At 33.5% G+C, this 17,454-nt stretch overlaps 1 protein-coding gene across 2 annotated transcripts in view; it reads right to left on the bottom strand.

Moving 5' to 3' along the window:
* Positions 1 to 17,454, bottom strand: part of LOC306847353 (choline transporter-like protein 4) — a 24,506-nt gene extending 7,052 nt beyond the window's left edge. The window contains exons 1-15 of one of the 2 annotated variants that reach the window (XM_079381259.1): positions 17,242 to 17,448; positions 11,240 to 11,288; positions 10,211 to 10,284; positions 8,373 to 8,451; positions 8,195 to 8,294; positions 6,674 to 6,805; positions 6,377 to 6,437; positions 6,162 to 6,285; positions 5,186 to 5,203; positions 4,816 to 4,899; positions 2,869 to 2,981; positions 2,294 to 2,416; positions 1,054 to 1,153; positions 656 to 748; positions 186 to 288 (exon numbers count right to left, since the gene is read on the bottom strand). In XM_079381259.1, the coding sequence (XP_079237385.1) occupies positions 186 to 288; positions 656 to 748; positions 1,054 to 1,153; positions 2,294 to 2,416; positions 2,869 to 2,981; positions 4,816 to 4,899; positions 5,186 to 5,203; positions 6,162 to 6,285; positions 6,377 to 6,437; positions 6,674 to 6,805; positions 8,195 to 8,294; positions 8,373 to 8,451; positions 10,211 to 10,284; positions 11,240 to 11,288; positions 17,242 to 17,287 (1,299 nt within the window). In that variant the 5' untranslated portion in view covers positions 17,288 to 17,448. Of the gene's footprint in view, positions 1 to 185; positions 289 to 655; positions 749 to 1,053; positions 1,154 to 2,293; positions 2,417 to 2,868; positions 2,982 to 4,815; positions 4,900 to 5,185; positions 5,204 to 6,161; positions 6,286 to 6,376; positions 6,438 to 6,673; positions 6,806 to 8,194; positions 8,295 to 8,372; positions 8,452 to 10,210; positions 10,285 to 11,239; positions 11,289 to 17,241 lie in introns of both variants that reach the window. The other variant, XM_079381260.1, reaches the window with a different exon arrangement.

Raw genomic sequence — 17,454 nt, 5'->3', positions numbered from 1 at the left:
AAGTTTAGGTGTAGGGTTGGTGTAGGACAATAGCACACACAGTTTGTTCAGTATAAAAACCATTACGCCTATGGAGAGTCCCCATAAACCACAAAAACCAACATGTGTGTGTGTGTGTGTGTGTGTGTGTGTGTGTGTGTGTGTGTGTGTGTGTGTGTGTGTGTGCGTGTGTGTGTGTGTGTGACCTCCGGGTTGCAGGTCTCGTTGGCTCGTATGACGCTGCAGCCGCCCTGTGATGTGTTCATCGCCACCACCTTATAGACTGGAGCACCTGATGTGGCCAGATATCTGAACACACGCTCAGTTAAAGATTCACGACACATGAAACATGAAAACACACTGAACACACAATACATTCATACACACAATGACAAAAACACAACACAATTACTAAACTTTAATTACAATGAAAACAGTATAAATATAAATATAAAACATCAAATAAAAATCAGAACTATAGCAGTATCTCAGTGATGCAAAAATAACACTGCTGATCTGGAGAAAAACTAAGTTTGGTGATGTATTCATTTGAAGCAGATCTATTCAATTATATTTGGTTTGCATCAGTGTATAACACTTGGCTGTTCACATCTACATTTATTGATATGTCAGATGCTTCGATCTAGATCAGCTTACACTTGTGTGTGAAGGATACAGTGCTGTGATTCCCCAGTACGACACACACACCAACAGCAGCACAAACGTGACGATGGGATAGAACAGCGTTGACATCATGTGACCCAGCGCCCTGAAAACACACACACACACACACACACATACACATTTTACTCACTACTCAAACTCCTGTAGACAGAAAACTGTACTTCTTCGAATCAGTTCAAACATTAATATGATCATATGATTAATGTGATCAGTTTGAGGTTCTGCCCTGCATTCATGACTGCTGACGAGAATATTTCACTTATGTGTGCGATGCATGAGCGCTGTGCTGATTGTCTGTGTGTTTCTCAGCAAGTTTTGGACATAACTACTATGAGATGTCTATGAGAGAGAGAGAGTAAAACCTGTGTGTGTGTGTGTGTGTGTATTTACTTGCTGGTCTCCTGAATAAGAGCGATGGCGATGAGAATACGAGTCCTCAAGAAGATCAGCGCCAGCAGCAGAATGGCCTCGACGACACACAGAATAATCACTACAACACAGACAGAAAGATTTTCACTAGACTGATTGATGATTTCATAGGAATTAGAAAAATAATAATTAAATTAAATTACTGCAAATTAGTTATCAATTATCTGCTTTAAATCTGGGTGATCATTAAAAATGTGTGATTCAATTGAATTAGAACAGATATTGTATAAAGCACATACATTTATTTATAATTTATAATTATTCAGAGGCTGTTTAAAATGAAAATGTAAGGGAAAGTATACTTAAGAAAATAACACATTTAAAAAAAACAAGGCCAATAAAAAAGAAAAAAGAAAAGATGTATATCGGTCAAAGTGGTGAAATTGACGAAAACTCTGACAATGGATTCAAAATGTTTAGTTCGCTTTGAAAATATTTTTTAAAAATAGATTTAAAAAATAATTTTTAAATATATATATATTTTTTTCAATATATAACTTGTCTATAAAATCTGTGAAACAATTTTATTATAAAAATTATTTATTTATTTTTCAATTTATTTTAACATTTTTGTCTATTTATATTTACATTTGTGTATTTTTTATTCTCATCTTATTTTTATTGTCTGTGTGTTGTTGTCCCTGTGTACTGGAAGCTCATGTCACTAAAGCAAATTGCTTGTATGCGCAAGCAAACTTGGCAATAAAGCTCTTTCTGATTCTGATTCTGATTCTAAAAGGTGTAATTTTTCAGGCGTTTATGAAAGCTAAAATCTTTTTTTAAGTAACTGTTTTGTTTTTGTATTTTTCAGAGGAAATGACACTTATTATGAAAAAGGGGGCAGTAACAAGTAATACTTCAGTCGATAAATATTTCAGTTAATATGTACCATTCTGTATAATTATTATGGAATTTTGTATGAGGGGAAGAAAGTAAAAAAAAAAAAAATTGATTATTCTACAATTTATTTGAATTAAATTACATTGGTTTTATTTTATTTGTTAATATTATTAGTTTACTCTTTTTGTCCAATTTTTATTACGATTAATTTCTTAATTTGTTATTGTACACAGGTCAATTCTTTGGCAAAATAAATAAACTTTTTGTTGTGCACACTGAATTTAAAAGAGAAACTGAACTGAATTGATATGATTCTAAAACACAAAAGTGCCAACAATGATAAGCACATAAAGTGACTCACAGAAGGCCAACCAGGTGTCTCGCACCTGCAGATAGACCTGCACGTTAGTGGTGAAACCCACGTTACCATAGGTCAGGCTAGAGCTCGTCAGAGACATGTACTCATTATAACAGTACCAGATTCCTGACAAAAAACAAGAACACAAGATCATGACAGAAATCAGCTAACATCAGTGTTTAGAGTCAAACAACAGACTTTTACTTAAGACAAGACTTCAAAAATATGATCAGCTATTTTTAGCAGCTAAAAATGTTAATAACAGCACAGAAACAACAAGAACAGCGAAGTTACCGACTGACATTATTCATTACTCATTCATTAATCTTCAATGAAATCATGTGCAACTATGTGTCCAACATCTAGTACATTATTAAAGCATGTGATGTTTCAGTGAGATTTCACTCAATCGGAACTGAACTAAAGACAGAAAACAGGTCAGATGCACATTGTTTCTCATGGCTGGTTAGGACCAAACATGTCAGATATGAGATTTATCACCTGATGCTGTCATACCTGGTTAGAACACAGTGCAACAAGTTAAGAAAAGCGTTTAATAAACACACTGGTAAACGTACCAAAGGCACCGACTGCCAGAACGCCGATGATGAGAACCCAGATGAGAACCGGCGCCGTGAAACGCAGCAGCAGCAGGAAGAAAACGCTGACCACCATCGCAATCACCAGACCACTGACACACAAAGAGAAGTCAAAACAAATATGACACAAAAAAAATAAAAATCAGTAAAATCTCCCAATAATAAATGCTATTTCAAATATCTTAACAGTTTAAATTGCAGCAGTAATGATAGTCTGGTAATATTTAGTAATTAAATAAAAAAATAAAAAATAAAACCTACAAAATAAATTGTATAGTTCTGAATTAATTATGTATTATACACTCTCAGAAATAAAGGTATAAAAGCTGTCACTGGGGCGGTACCTTTTCAAAAGGTAGACTTTTGTACCCATTAGGTTCAAATATGTACACTTTAAGTTCTAATATGTACCTTTAAGGTACCAAAATGGACCCTTTAGGTTCAAACGTACCTTTTGAAAAGGTACCGCCCCAGTGACAGCTTTTGTACCTTTATTTCTGAGAGTGTATATAGTTTTATAACATAACACTTTTTTAATTGGTTGTTGTCTTGCTGCATGACCCACGTTCTCTTGAGACTGTTCTTAAACAGATGTCTTGATGTTTTCCTTTAGAATTTGCTGGTATAATTCAGAATTCATTGTTCCACCAATGATGGCAGGCTGTCCTGGCCAAGATGCAGCAAAACAGGCCCAAGCCATGACACCACCACCACCATGTTACACAGATGGGATAAGATTCATAAGCTGGAATGCAGTGTGTTCATAATAGCTTTTAATTTAAACCAATAAGTTATATTTTGGTTTCATCCATCCATTAAACTCTTCAATAGTCCTCTGGCTTGTCCACGTGATCATTAGCAAGCAATTTTCTTTTTGGAGAACAGTGGCTTTCTTCTTGCAACTCTGTTATGCACACCATGGTTGCTCAATGTTCTCCTGATGGTGGGCTCATGAACATTAACATCAGCCAATGTGAGAAAGGCCTTTAGTTGCTTAGACGTTACCCTGGGAACTTTTGCAACCTCACAGACTATCACACGTTCTGCTTTGGAGTGATCTTTGATGGTTGACCACTTCTCGGGAAGGTAACAGTGGTCTTGAATTTCCTCCATTTGTACACAATCTGTCTGACTGTGGTTTTGTGGTGTCCAAACTCTTTAGAGATGGTTTTGTAACCTTTTCTAGCCTGATGAGCAACATCAACTTTTTTCCAGAGGTCCTCAGTAATCTCCTTTGTTCATGACATGATTCACTTCCACAAACACGATCAGACGTTGATAGATCCCTGTTCTTTGAATAAAACAGGTCACGTACTGATATTTGATAGTCATTGCACTGACTGAAAACACCTCTGCACAGATGGACTCTAATTTCACCTTTAACTGTAATTAACTGCTAATCCAAGAGATTCACATGCTTTTGCCACTCACAGACATGCAATATAATTTTTCTGAATAAATAAAACAACAAAGAAAATGTTTTTCTCTCACTTGTTTGATTGGGTTCTCTTTGTCTACTTTCAGGACTTGTGTGAAAATCTGATGATGTTTTGGGTCATATTTATGCAAAAATATAAAAAAATATAAAGGGTTCACAAACTTTCAAGCAGCACTGTATCTATATACATACACACACGCGCGTGTATATATAGTGTGTGTGTGTGTGTGTATATATATATATATATAAATGTATGTTATTAAAATATCTAATAATACATTTGATTAATATTAAAGCTGCTTCATAATAATTTATAAAATGTTATTTTATAAAACTTATCTTAAAAATCTATGAAAAGATATCTATAGAAATATAAATTTAAGAAAACAATTATGCTTATTTCAACATTTAAATGATTTTTACATTTATTATAAATGTAATATTTTAAATAAATGTTGTAAAATGTAATAGAAAAGAGCTGGACTCACGCTACGATCCACTGCCATGACTTGGCGAAGTCCTCGAAGATCCTCAGGCCGACGTCTTTGATGTTGAAGCTGTTGGTGACGTCGCTGTGAACACAGAAACACTGTCAGAATAATAATAATGTGGTCCAGCACCGACAGACCCACGCGTCCCGGGGTGGAGGGCTGCTTTGTCCCTTTGTAAAGCTGTACAGACTTTACAAAGAATTTGTCAAAGCTCACAAATGAAGCTTTGGAAGAAGCCACAGACGGACTAGAAGCTCTAAAATGACTACAGCTACATGCCTTCACCCTACAGACAGACAGACAGACAGACAGACAGACAGACAGACAGACAGACAGACGTCTACTGCTACACACATCTGTCACTCACTTTGCCGTCCCTCCAGCACTGGCAACAAGAGAGACATGCATCAGAATCACACACAGAGACACATGCATATTTCATTACTATATTTTGAGAAATAATGTGTCCTCAGAGGTGTGCTAAATGTGACAAAACCCCCATTCGTGGACATCCTCAAGACAACATATTAAAGAATCAAATCATATATTCTTCAATATAAAATAGCAAAGGTTTTCTAGTGAGGTTAGTGTGTGGGATTGAGTCAGTCCATAATTTGTATAATTAGCTGTATAGAAAAACAATACAAATCGATAGCATGGGCTTATTTAGATTTAATTTAATAGATATTTTATACAGTCGTTCAGTGTTTTTGATCAGCTGATATCTGGTGGACATGATGGTCAAAAGCTGAATAATGCAAAACAGAAATACATTAAAGATCACAGATGAGATGGACAGAAAGACAGTTGATTTAATCTAATTAAATATTAAATTAAATACAAAAAATACTTATTTAAAAAAAAAGTTTTGTTTTGGAAACATGATTCACATTTTACATATATTTTTTTACATAAGGTTTTACACAAATTTTAGTAATTTTTATGTGCTTTAGTGATTTTTATTAATAATTTTATTTCTATTTAGCTTTCATTTATTTAAATTTTAGTTCAGCTTAATCTTATTTCAATTAGTTGCCAATGCATATCTTGAGTTTCGTTGTTTTTTAAGTATTTATAATTTTTCAAATTTGATCTTTCTTTCAATTAAAGCTAATTATTTTAAATCGTTTTAGTATTAGTTAACCATAACAACATTGCTGTTAATCAGCCAAACAGTTAGTAAACTTTTAAATTTAAACTAATAAATCATCCAATAATCTCAAAATGACCAAATATTGACGAATCAGTCGACTACTAAATCAGTGTAAATCAGGATAATTTAGTCCATAAGTTTTAATATGTTCTTCATTTGTGTGTGTGTGTGTGTGTGTGTGTGTATTTACCCAGTGGCATTCCTGATCGCTGCCAAAGTCTCATTTGCATTCAATCCAGGAAGAGTGAAGTTTGTGGGAAAGTTACTGGGATTATAGGCATTTCCTCCCAAACTGGGCAAACACCGTCCCAACACTAATCAGACGTATAGGTAGGTGAGGATATTATAGAGATGAGTAAACCACATAGTGTTCAGTGACTGTATTCTTCATCTTCTGTCACTTACCGGAGGTGGTCGGCATGTAGAATAAAGGACACAACTCTTTATTTACAATGTCCATAGCTGACTGAGAGAGAGAGAGAGAGAAAAAACAACCATATATTCATCATTTTTCTTTATTAGATAACATACTACAAAGGCACAAATCATTAAAATATGAACAATCAGTCATCATATTCTCTGCAGCAGCAGGGAAGAGGACGATTGTCAACGAATGACAGTTCAACAAAAGAAAGAAAGTCATACAGGTCACAAATGACATTCCTGTCATCCTTTTCTCATCATTTACACACACATACTCACATATGTAGTGTCTTTCAGCTGGAAGGATGGGACACAGTACTCCTGTTTGAAAAAATGAGCTGGTTTTGCACCTGGGAAGTGGGCGCCAAGAGGCAAAATCCAGAACTCTGATGGACACGTCTTCACACACACCTACAACACACAAACATTCAACACAACAACATCACAATTCATGAAATGGTATGGTATGAATGACACCAACTTTGCCTCAGATTTGCATTCTAAAATTCCTTAGGAGAAATAACAAACGGGTCAATATCTGTCATATGATAAGAATTTAGAGCTATGAAATTCATGTGGTAACACTTTAGAATATGAATCCTTTGTTAGTGAATAACTAGGAACAAGTCACTAATGCACTATTAACATTGTAGTAACTACTATTACCGAACAAGAAACTCTGATTAGTGATTTAGTAAGTAATAGTGCTCAGTTGAAACTGGTAGTTCACTATTAGCTAATCAGTAACTACTATTTTTATATATATATCCTGGAGAACTACTAAGACATACTGTATACAGGTTCATAATTAATGTGAATTATGCATAATGTATAATTAATTCTAAAGTGAAGATCACGGTAACCCACTAGTAATGACTCAAGAATGATCAAATTCTATTAAAGGAACTACTAACTACTTGGATCAGTATTCTAAAGTGAAAAGCATCATAACTCCCTAATATTGACTGACGTCATTTAAAGCTTTTGAGATACATGTAAGGTTTTGAATAGTAATGACTCAAGTGTTACAAAAAATTACTAATTATTTGGAACAGTATTCTAAAGTGTTACCGCATTTCTTAGGAGAAGCCGGAGACTTCATTACACCTTTGACTGATCAGTATTTAGCATCATTCAGTTATTGTATTGTTTTAATCATATTAAATTTTATTATATATGATTATTTAAATAGCTTTTATATTTGCATTTTCAATATGCATTTCAATTCTAGATAAAGCTTTAGTAGTTTTGTTGTGTTTTTTATTAGCCTTTTTAAAATAAATATATAGAAAGAGGAACTTAAAAATTACTAATATATATATATATAGTAATTTAGTGTTTTTTATAAATTTTTTAATTAGTTTGTATATAAATACTGTATATATAAGAGAGATTATTAATTCTTAATTTCAGTTATTTTAGTACATAAAGTTACTAAATGTAAATATATTTCAGTTGATGTTCATATTTTATTTAAAGCAACACAAATATTTTTAATGGTTTCAGTTGTATGCATAGTTCAATGGTTTTAGCAGATATAAACAATGTTGTAATCCACATTTTCTATGAATCACAGCAACTATAATCTTAATCGCATTTTAACAGTTTTACATGTATAATGCACATTTCATATGCAAATATATTACCCAATCATAGCAGTGGGCATTTACATATACTTGTGTTTAAACCAGATTGTCAAAAAGAGCACAGAAAATTGTGATTTATTTCTATATTTGTACAATTTTGGGATAAAAATCTTGTTGGCATTGTAAATGGAGCAGTTGTAATAAGATCTGGTACCTGTGTGGTGGGACACTGGAGACCCTGCAGAGCTGCAGCCATGATGTTTGTTGCTGTGGCACATTTGAGGATGTCAAAGTACATGACATTGGGTTTGTCCCTGAGAGACAGACGGATATGAGCATCAAACGACTGCAAACACACTTAATGTCTGAAAACAACTGATGGCGAATCTCACTTGTTCTGTCCGATTCCGCAGAACATTCCCGTGGAGTTTCTGGGATACAACACATGTCGAGGGTCTCCATAAAGCCAGGCTGCAGGAACCAAATCATTTCACATGAAATACACACATCGGCTATGTTAATTAGACACTTATTCTGCACTATTAAATGAAAACAGAACATGAAAAACTGAATTAGTTTCATAATATGAGCTGAATAATGACACTATTGTCTTCTGTAGTTTGCATTATAGCTGAAATTGAATTACTTAATAATTAATTAACTTTGCAATATTCCCTCTATTTTTCTGTGTATTGATGTGAATGTGTTTTGAAGCAATCTGTGTTCTATAAAATGCTATAGAAATAAATGTGACGTGACTCGAGGCTGTGTAACAGTTTTTTACTGGGTTTTTAGACACTTTGCTTCATGTAGTCCATAACAGCACACCTGAACCATGGTTTATTTGCACTGTAATGCTTTAGTAAACTGTGGACTGTAATTAGTTCTATGGAAAAGTCCTTAGACACTAATTAGTGTTTCGTTTGCTCTTCATTATGTTCATCTTAATGAGATCTAGCACATAATCACACGTCAAGAGTAAATACTGATGTTTTAGATGATAAACTATAAACGGTCACATATGTGATCAAAAAGACATGACAAAACTTTTAATATAGTCACATTAATAATGTCCAGATGATCAAAAGATGATCAAAGCAAGTAGTATTGTAATATATGGCAATAATATAATATAATATAATATAATATAATATAATATAATATAATATAATATAATATAATATAATATAATATAATATAATATAACAATATAATATTTGTGCACCTGCCGTTTATATTTTATCTAGTGCAAAATTCTGAAATGAAGAACTGACTCCCTTTCAATAATATAATATAATATAATATAATATAATATAATGCAATATAACATAGTATAATATAATATAAATAATATAATATAATATAATATAATGCAATATAACATAGTATAATATAATATAATATAATATAATATAATATAATATAATATAATATAATATAATATAATATAATATAATATAATATAATATAATATAATTAAATTAAATTAAATAACCACATTTGTGCAACTGTCTTTTGTTTATATTTTATCTAGAGCAACATTCAGAACTGAATTTTGGCTCCCTTTCATTTAATGAGTTGGAATTTAAATTTAATTTGAACACACAGGAAGTTGAATTGCAATTCCAAGAAAACAAACACAGGTGACACATTCTGGGAAATGAAGTGTTCTTTCACCTTGGTCTACAAAAGGTCACTTCTTTACATTGAAATTCAAATGCAGTTCCACATTCTGTTTGCAACTGTAAAATCAGCATTTGACATTCAAATTAAATTCCTAAATTCTGAATGGAATTGTTATGGTTTTGAAAGAGCAATTGAGTTGAGAAATAAAAATAAAATTTAACTCATGAAAAAGGTCAATTTCTAAAGTTTTCTTTTAGGGTTCCTGTTGTAGTTTTATATCAAAACATATTTGGACTTCACATAAAGAGCTAAATAAACTTGTGTCTGTGTGTATTTCTACTTTCAGCAGAAATAATCACATTGTGTTACCCATAACCCCTTGCCCTCTCCAGTATTTACATATTGCACGTTAAGGGAGGCAGACTGAGTTCAATTTCCATATTGCTTTCAGGTCAAAGTAAACACAGCATCAATACACACAGAGTTCACAGAATGTGTATGTCTGCGTGCTGAACAGCGATGAGACGCAGACAGAGACAGGAGGACACAATGACAGATGATCAGACAGATAGACACAGAAAGAGAGAAATGAACAAGAACTTACCCAGAATTCCTACCACAATGTAACCGGCGATGACCAGCATGAACAGAACGCAGCATATGATGTCCGTACAGCTCCTACAGACACACAAGACATACCTTACACAACTGCTTCCAAGATCTTATTTCACCACAAATTCAAAAGACATTTTTATGCATGAAGCACTGAAGGAATAGTTCACCCAAAAAATCAAATTTGCTGAAAATGTACTCTCTCAGGCCATCCAAGATGGAGATGAGATGTTTCTGCATTTGAACAGATTTGGAGAAATGTAGCATTGCATCACTTGCTCAGCAGTGGATCCTCTGCAGTGAATGGGTGCCGTCAGAATGAGAGCTGATAAAAACATTACAATAATCCACAAGTAATGCACACCACACCTGTCCATCAGTTAAGCCTTTCACATCAAAATCCACCGAACTGTTTTAGACTGTCTTTACTTGTTGACAGAGCTTGATCTGTGCATACAGTATTTCTCTCCTGATTCAGACAATCTTTTCATTGGATGAAGCAATATTAGAGATAGAGGACTTGCATTTTAGCTGGATTTGTTTCTTACAAACACGCAACATTTCACAAAATGTTAATTGCTGGACTGGACTGGTGTGGATTATTGTGATGTTTTTATCAGCTGTTTGGACTCTCGTTCTGACGGCACCCATTCACTGCAGAGCATCCATTGCTGAGCAAGTGATGTAATGCTACATTTCTCCAAATCTGTTCCCAAGAAGAAACAAACTCATCTACATCTTGGATGGCCTGAGGGTGAGGAAAAATTCATCTTTTTTGGGTGAACTATTCCTTTACTCCATATTTGCCTAATTGATACTGGAGACAAAAAATAATAATTTATAAAATCTAATGGGAATTATTAAAAATAAACAGAATAATCTTAAAACTCAAAGAGAAAACATCAGCATGCATTACTGTGGTGCTGTCATGTAACTCATGCCACAATGCAAAAAAAAATTACAAATAGACTTTTACAAAATTACAAATAGACATGCTTTCATGAGATTGACACATACACACCTGTTGTGAATGGGGCCGGTGAATGTGGGGTCAAACTGAACAGGTTCACCTGAAAAACAAGCAGAGTTTAGCTCAGTGGTTAGCGTGTGCCATTTAAAAGTGTTTATTTGTGGTGTTATGCATTCTAGACTCATTAAGGCACTCATAATGGATCTCTACAGAGCGTGACCTGCCATATTTGCATCCATATCATTTTTGGGTTTGTGTGTTTGTTTTGATAAACCAGTTTAGCAGGAACTACAAATCAAAAGAAAACCATTAATGAAGATGAGGTATTTGCCTTCCTTTATAAAATATGGAGGTCCCATCGAATGGCAGTAATGCAGGTGTATAAAACACCAATGTTATTTTAATTTCATTAAGATACTGTTGTAGTTTTTATCAATAGTTTGAAGTGCATGTTAGTTTTATATTTTCCAGATTTAGTTAAAGTTTTAGAATTGTGTTGTTTGTGTAATTGTTTGTCATTTTTATTAAAATGACAAACAATTACAAAAATCTAATCTTAATGTCTAATATATATTTAATTCCATTTTAGTTATTTTAGTCATTTTAGTACATTTAGTACATAAATCATTTGTACTAAAATCTTTTTTTCAAAGATGGTCTCACTAAGTATGTTTTAAGTTCAACTGTAAGTGATTGAATAAGGAAAAGAGTATATTTTGTATTTTTGCCCTTCATTTTAAATGGTCCTGCAGTGGGACAAATTAATTTGTACAACTACAAGATATTGCTTGCAGATTACATGAAGTATGTAGTCATTTTAAAAATGAATTTTTATGATTATTTCTCAGAAGTATTTTAGATGGGGTTTATCACATCATGTGCCTGTGCGTCATGAGGGTTTGTTGCCTGGCAGCTGCAGTGTTTCATGTTGGTTTATTGTCACACACGGGTATTAAACCCTTAAATACTTTCTACCATTTAAACAGGAGAGGAAACAGAGACAGATGGAGTAAAAATGGGATGATTTGAATATCATTTGAATTCAAACAGCAGACACAAAGTCAGTCAGTGCTCATGAGTGTTTCTGTGCACTCCCTCTAATGAAAGCTGCTGGTCAGGACAAGTGTGTCTTGAGACCGGATCTTCAGGATTGAGCAAGACTGATCGTACTGCTGAACATTTGTGTTCATGTCAACACGATCATTTACCAGAGATGTTTGTTTAATGAATTCAAATTTCATTCTCAACAACTCAACTTAAGTCCCCGGTTAAAAGTTTTGATTTTGACCATTTTTATCTCAAAATATTATATGTCATGAATGAATATTTACTGATTAATCCACCGTTTGGGTGGGAGGGGGTCATCTTTAGTGAGCTAAAAATCACTTCAGAAAGATGGCAGCATCATAATGTTATTTTTACACAGAGATCGGTAGGCCTATTAATAAAATCTGTTGACTTTAGACATCTTTGTTACATTGTATGCTAATGGAGACAGGGGGGGGGGGGCTTTTAACTCTTTTAAGAGCTTTTTAACTCTTTTCTCCAAAGTTTGCATGTCTGTAACTCAACAAGTGTTAAAGATATCTCAATGTCCTTTTAGATTCTGTTCCTTAACAAACTTTTCTTTTGGTATCAATATATATGCAAGTTGTTCAACTTTACCCATTTCCAATGGCTGAAAACCAACTGTGGGTCCCTATGCATGCAGCTGATACTTTTTTATTTTTAATTGGAATGTCTGAAAAATGTTGAAACTAGAAATGTATCTTGTTTCCCTTTAACCAAACAATTGCATGGAACATACTTTTCTGAGTTCCAAAATTATTATTATAATTTTTTTTTTTCAAAGTTTACATATTTTTGTAATATTGTGCAGTTGCTTTGACACAATTTACATCGTTAAAAGCGCTTTATAAATAAAGATGACTTGACTTAACTTCAAAAATTCACTTGTTTGTAAACTTAAGGTACACAAATGATGCTGTAAATGAGTATGAATGGAGGAAGTCACAACAAAAAAGCAGGAAACGTTTCTTTAAAGCTCTTTGTGACTCATGAGCCCACAGACATGTGTACAACACCGGCACAAAATCAACCACAAACGCCTTATCAAATATTAATAAACCCAGAAGTTAAAAAATAAACCACAACTTGCAATTAGAAAGTCAAAATGTTAATAATCTGATTTATTCTTAGAATGGCTTAAGTTTTCTCAACTCTAATAAATTATACATAAACTGCCATACAAAGTTTTGTTTTTATTTGATAAAATATACAGTAAAAACAGTAATATTGTGAAATATTATTACAATTTAAAATAAATGTTTTCTATTTAAATTATAAAATAAAATATAATTTATTCCTGCGATGCAAAGCTGAATTTTCAGCATCATTGCTCCAGTCTTCAGTGTCACATGATTGTTCAGAAATCATTATAATATCCTGATTTACTGCTCAAGAAACATTTCTGATTATTATTAATGTTGAAAACAGTTATGTTGTTTTTGTGGAAACCTTGAGAGATACATTTTATTTTTCTGGATTCTTTTCGAACAAACAGCATTTATTTGAAAAATAAATCTTTTTAATATTATAACTGTCTTTAATGATCAATTTAATGCAACTTTGCATCAAAAAATCTCACTGACCCCAAATTTTTTGAATGGTACTGTATGTTTAAAGAAACTGAATCCTTGTGCCATGGCAGCAATCAAGTCAGACCAACCTATTTCTCAACATCTTTATGTACAAACCAGTGTGATGTTACACTCAACACACACACACACACACACACAAATGGTTATTTGCCTTCAGGACACAGAACATGTTCTCTGTCAGAGACATTTACAGCATCTCGTAAAAGAAAGGCTGAGGATTTTATATGTGGTTTTATGTGGAGTTCATTGTGTGAAGCATTACAGGGGTTTACAGTAAACCACACACACACCCTGATCAGAGATCACACACATATGCTTACAAGTGTGTTCAGAAAAGACAACAATGAACAAAATATTACAAAAATACTGAAAAAAAAGAGAAAGTTACATCGCTGAAAGCTGAACCTCATCGTGTTTGAGCTATAGTTTGATGATGAAAGTGCCTCGAGATGTGAGCGAAACCTGACAACCCCCCCTTTGGAGGTGCTATTAATGTCAAAATGATATAAATAAAGTAATGCTCTGTTTACTTTAGTTTTCTTTTAAGGTCTGGGTTAGTCTGTTGTTATTAGAAATAACTTAAAGTTGCGATGAAACAGAAGTAGCAATAGACCTTTTCCAGATGTCTGTGTATTTACATTTATATTTACGTCATATTACAACACATATGTAACAATCTTTTGGTTACATAAGTAGCTGTGTAACAGACTCGGTCTGTAACATATGTGTAACAGTAACTGCCTATTACATCTACATAATTACAAACTTTAAGTACTGGCTGTTCCATAACTTAGTTACATAGTAAGTACATTTTATTTCATGTAAGTACAATGGCTACTACTAAGTACTTAACTATATAATTTATGGACACCTTAAAATAAAGTGTTACCGAAAATTTGGTTAGAAAATAAATAACTGTTCAAAATGTTAAAATGTTGGGGCAGTCATGGCCTAATGGATAGAGAGTTGGACTTGTAACCTGAAGGGCGCGGATTCGAGTCTCAGGTCCGGCAGGAATTGTCGGTGGGGGGAATGAATAACCAGTGCTCTCTTCCACCTCCAATACCACGTGTGTGTGTGTGTGTGTGTGTGTGTGTGTGTGTGTGGTTTATGAGGACACACATTTGTATAATGACATGGGTATGACAGAGGTATTACAATATGAAGGTGGTTTATGAGGACACTGCCTATGTCCCCGTAATTCAAAAGGCTTAAAAAACATACTAAATGGTGTTTTTTTGAAAATCTAAAAATGCACAAAGTCTCCTGTGAGGGCTAAGTTTAGGTGTAGGGTTGGTGTAGGGCAATAGCACATACAGTTTGTTCAGTATAAAAACCATTACGCCTATGGAGAGTCCCCATAAACCACAAAAACCAACGTGTGTGTGTGTGTGTGTGTGTGTGTGTGTGTGTGTGTGTGTGTGTGTTCACTACTGTGTGTGTGCACTTGGATGTGTTAAACACAGAGCACAAATTCCAAGTATGGGTCACCATGAAACAACAGAAGTCGAGAAGTACAATTTAGGGGAATAAATATGACAAAACATCCCTTTGTGGACATTTGGGTGTAATTTGACAATTGTTTAATAAATAAAGCAAATAAAGTTATTTTAAGTTAAGGCAAGACACTAAAAGCAAAAACCAAATTTTTTTTCATACACCGGTCAAGTCTGAGATTTTGTGCTATATGACTTTTCATAAAATATTGATTTAGACTTGTCCTCCAAAATACGCTTTCAAGTGTTTTTTTATTGCACTTTATATATTTATGTGTGTAGATTTCAATTACAATACATATCTTGGTAGAGGGGTTTGTTCACATAATTTCCCTGATTTTACAAAACATTTTATTCCTAAAAACATTGTAAAATAGTTTTTGAGTAATTAAAAAGTCCCTTCTGTCCTTTCTGTAAAAACCTTTTAGTCCAATATGTCAACAAAATGAAACAGGATTTCTGAACCTGCTTTTATCCAATGTTCATATTTATGTTCTGGAAATGTATGCAAATAAATGCATATTTAATTAGATAATGAGTCATAAAATTAGTCATATTTAAACATATTGTAAATATGTACTTCTACATGCATATTTAAAACAATGTTTGCAATTCCTAATGTAATCAATCAACTTGGGAAGTATGGGGAAAACTTTTGCTTATTGTTATTTGTTACTCTATCTTGCCTGAAAATGCTCAAATGTTTCCTTAATGTAAGGGTTATTGAGTGGCTGAGTTTATACCAGCTTTATATACAGTATAAACAATATAAATGTTATGATGTCCTCATTTACAATGGCTAGGTGTGTGCAAAAGTTATCATATCTTTCAGGAAACAATTAAAAATTATTTCCACACTGCAACAAAAGCGGCTATTAAATGCTAAAATGACATCAGCTATTCTGAAAAAGGGAGAACATGCGTGTGTTTATGAATACTTGATTCTTCCTGGTTAAAATGTTGACCAACAGGCTTGTTACCCAGTAACTAAACCTCCAGAGAATGTCTTATCTCCAGCATTCTCCTATACTGACGTGTGCTGGGTGAGCAGGAAGAAAAAATGCCCGTGATCGACTGACACAAACACCCCAGATCTTGAGAGTCAACAGAATAAACTAAAAGAAGAAGCTAGATCTTAAACACACGTCTCTTTCCTGTTGCTCAAAGGTGCACAGGAAGAAGAGCATTGAGACATTTGTGTGTTGAAACAATGCTGAGAAGTCATGCTCTAACTCTCAAGAATGAAGACTTCTGTATTCATTGTAAAGCCATTGTATGAGCTTTTTAACTATCATGGCATCATAAAGATTGATATCTGAGCTCAGGAAGAGCTGTGGCTTCACAACAGCATCTCTGAGGTGAATTCTCTCAACTGAAGGGCACTGATTGATCAGTTTTGGCAGGTTTGGAGCAGGTCTGTTTAATATAAGGGCTGGATCAGGTTCACAAGCTCTACCTTTATAAAACAAGCCATTGTTTGCAAGTCACTGTGAATACACACATTTGTTTACTTAACTACAAGATATACCATTAAAATTATTTTTGTTGTTATTTACAAAAGTTTAATATTACGGTACATATATTAAAATATTTTGTAAATATGTATATATAATGCATTTATAAAAGACTTTAATATATACAGTACATATAATAATTTGAATCATATTATTTTATTATATAATATATATTTAGTTTAGAAACATTTGCAGGACAACTAGAAAAAATAACATATATATGGAAATATTACCATTCACGCATTAAAAAAAAAACCTTGCCAACTTCTATCAACTCTCTATCATACATTAATCATATATTTGAATACCCAAGTACGCATTATAGCAGAACCTCCTGAGAAAAGCTCTCACTGTACTCAGAAACACATTTAGAAACACCTTACCATACTCGGGGTTGTTTTGCTCTTCCTCCTCTTTCTTACGGCCCATCTTTTCACTTCGCGATCATGTGTCTAAAATAATAGCCGTGTGAAATGATCTCGAGCAGCGCTCGTCTGAATCGATCAAGTCCTGGTTTAGCGCGCGGGTCTCAGTTTTAGTGCTTGTTGTATTGCCTGTAAATCTTTGGTGGAGTAACTAAGCGCTGTGATGACGTC

Source organism: Barbus barbus (genome assembly GCF_936440315.1).
Source record: "Barbus barbus genome assembly, chromosome: 27".
Lineage (NCBI taxonomy): Eukaryota > Metazoa > Chordata > Actinopteri > Cypriniformes > Cyprinidae > Barbus > Barbus barbus.
This window is presented reverse-complemented; position numbering and strand designations above follow the sequence as displayed.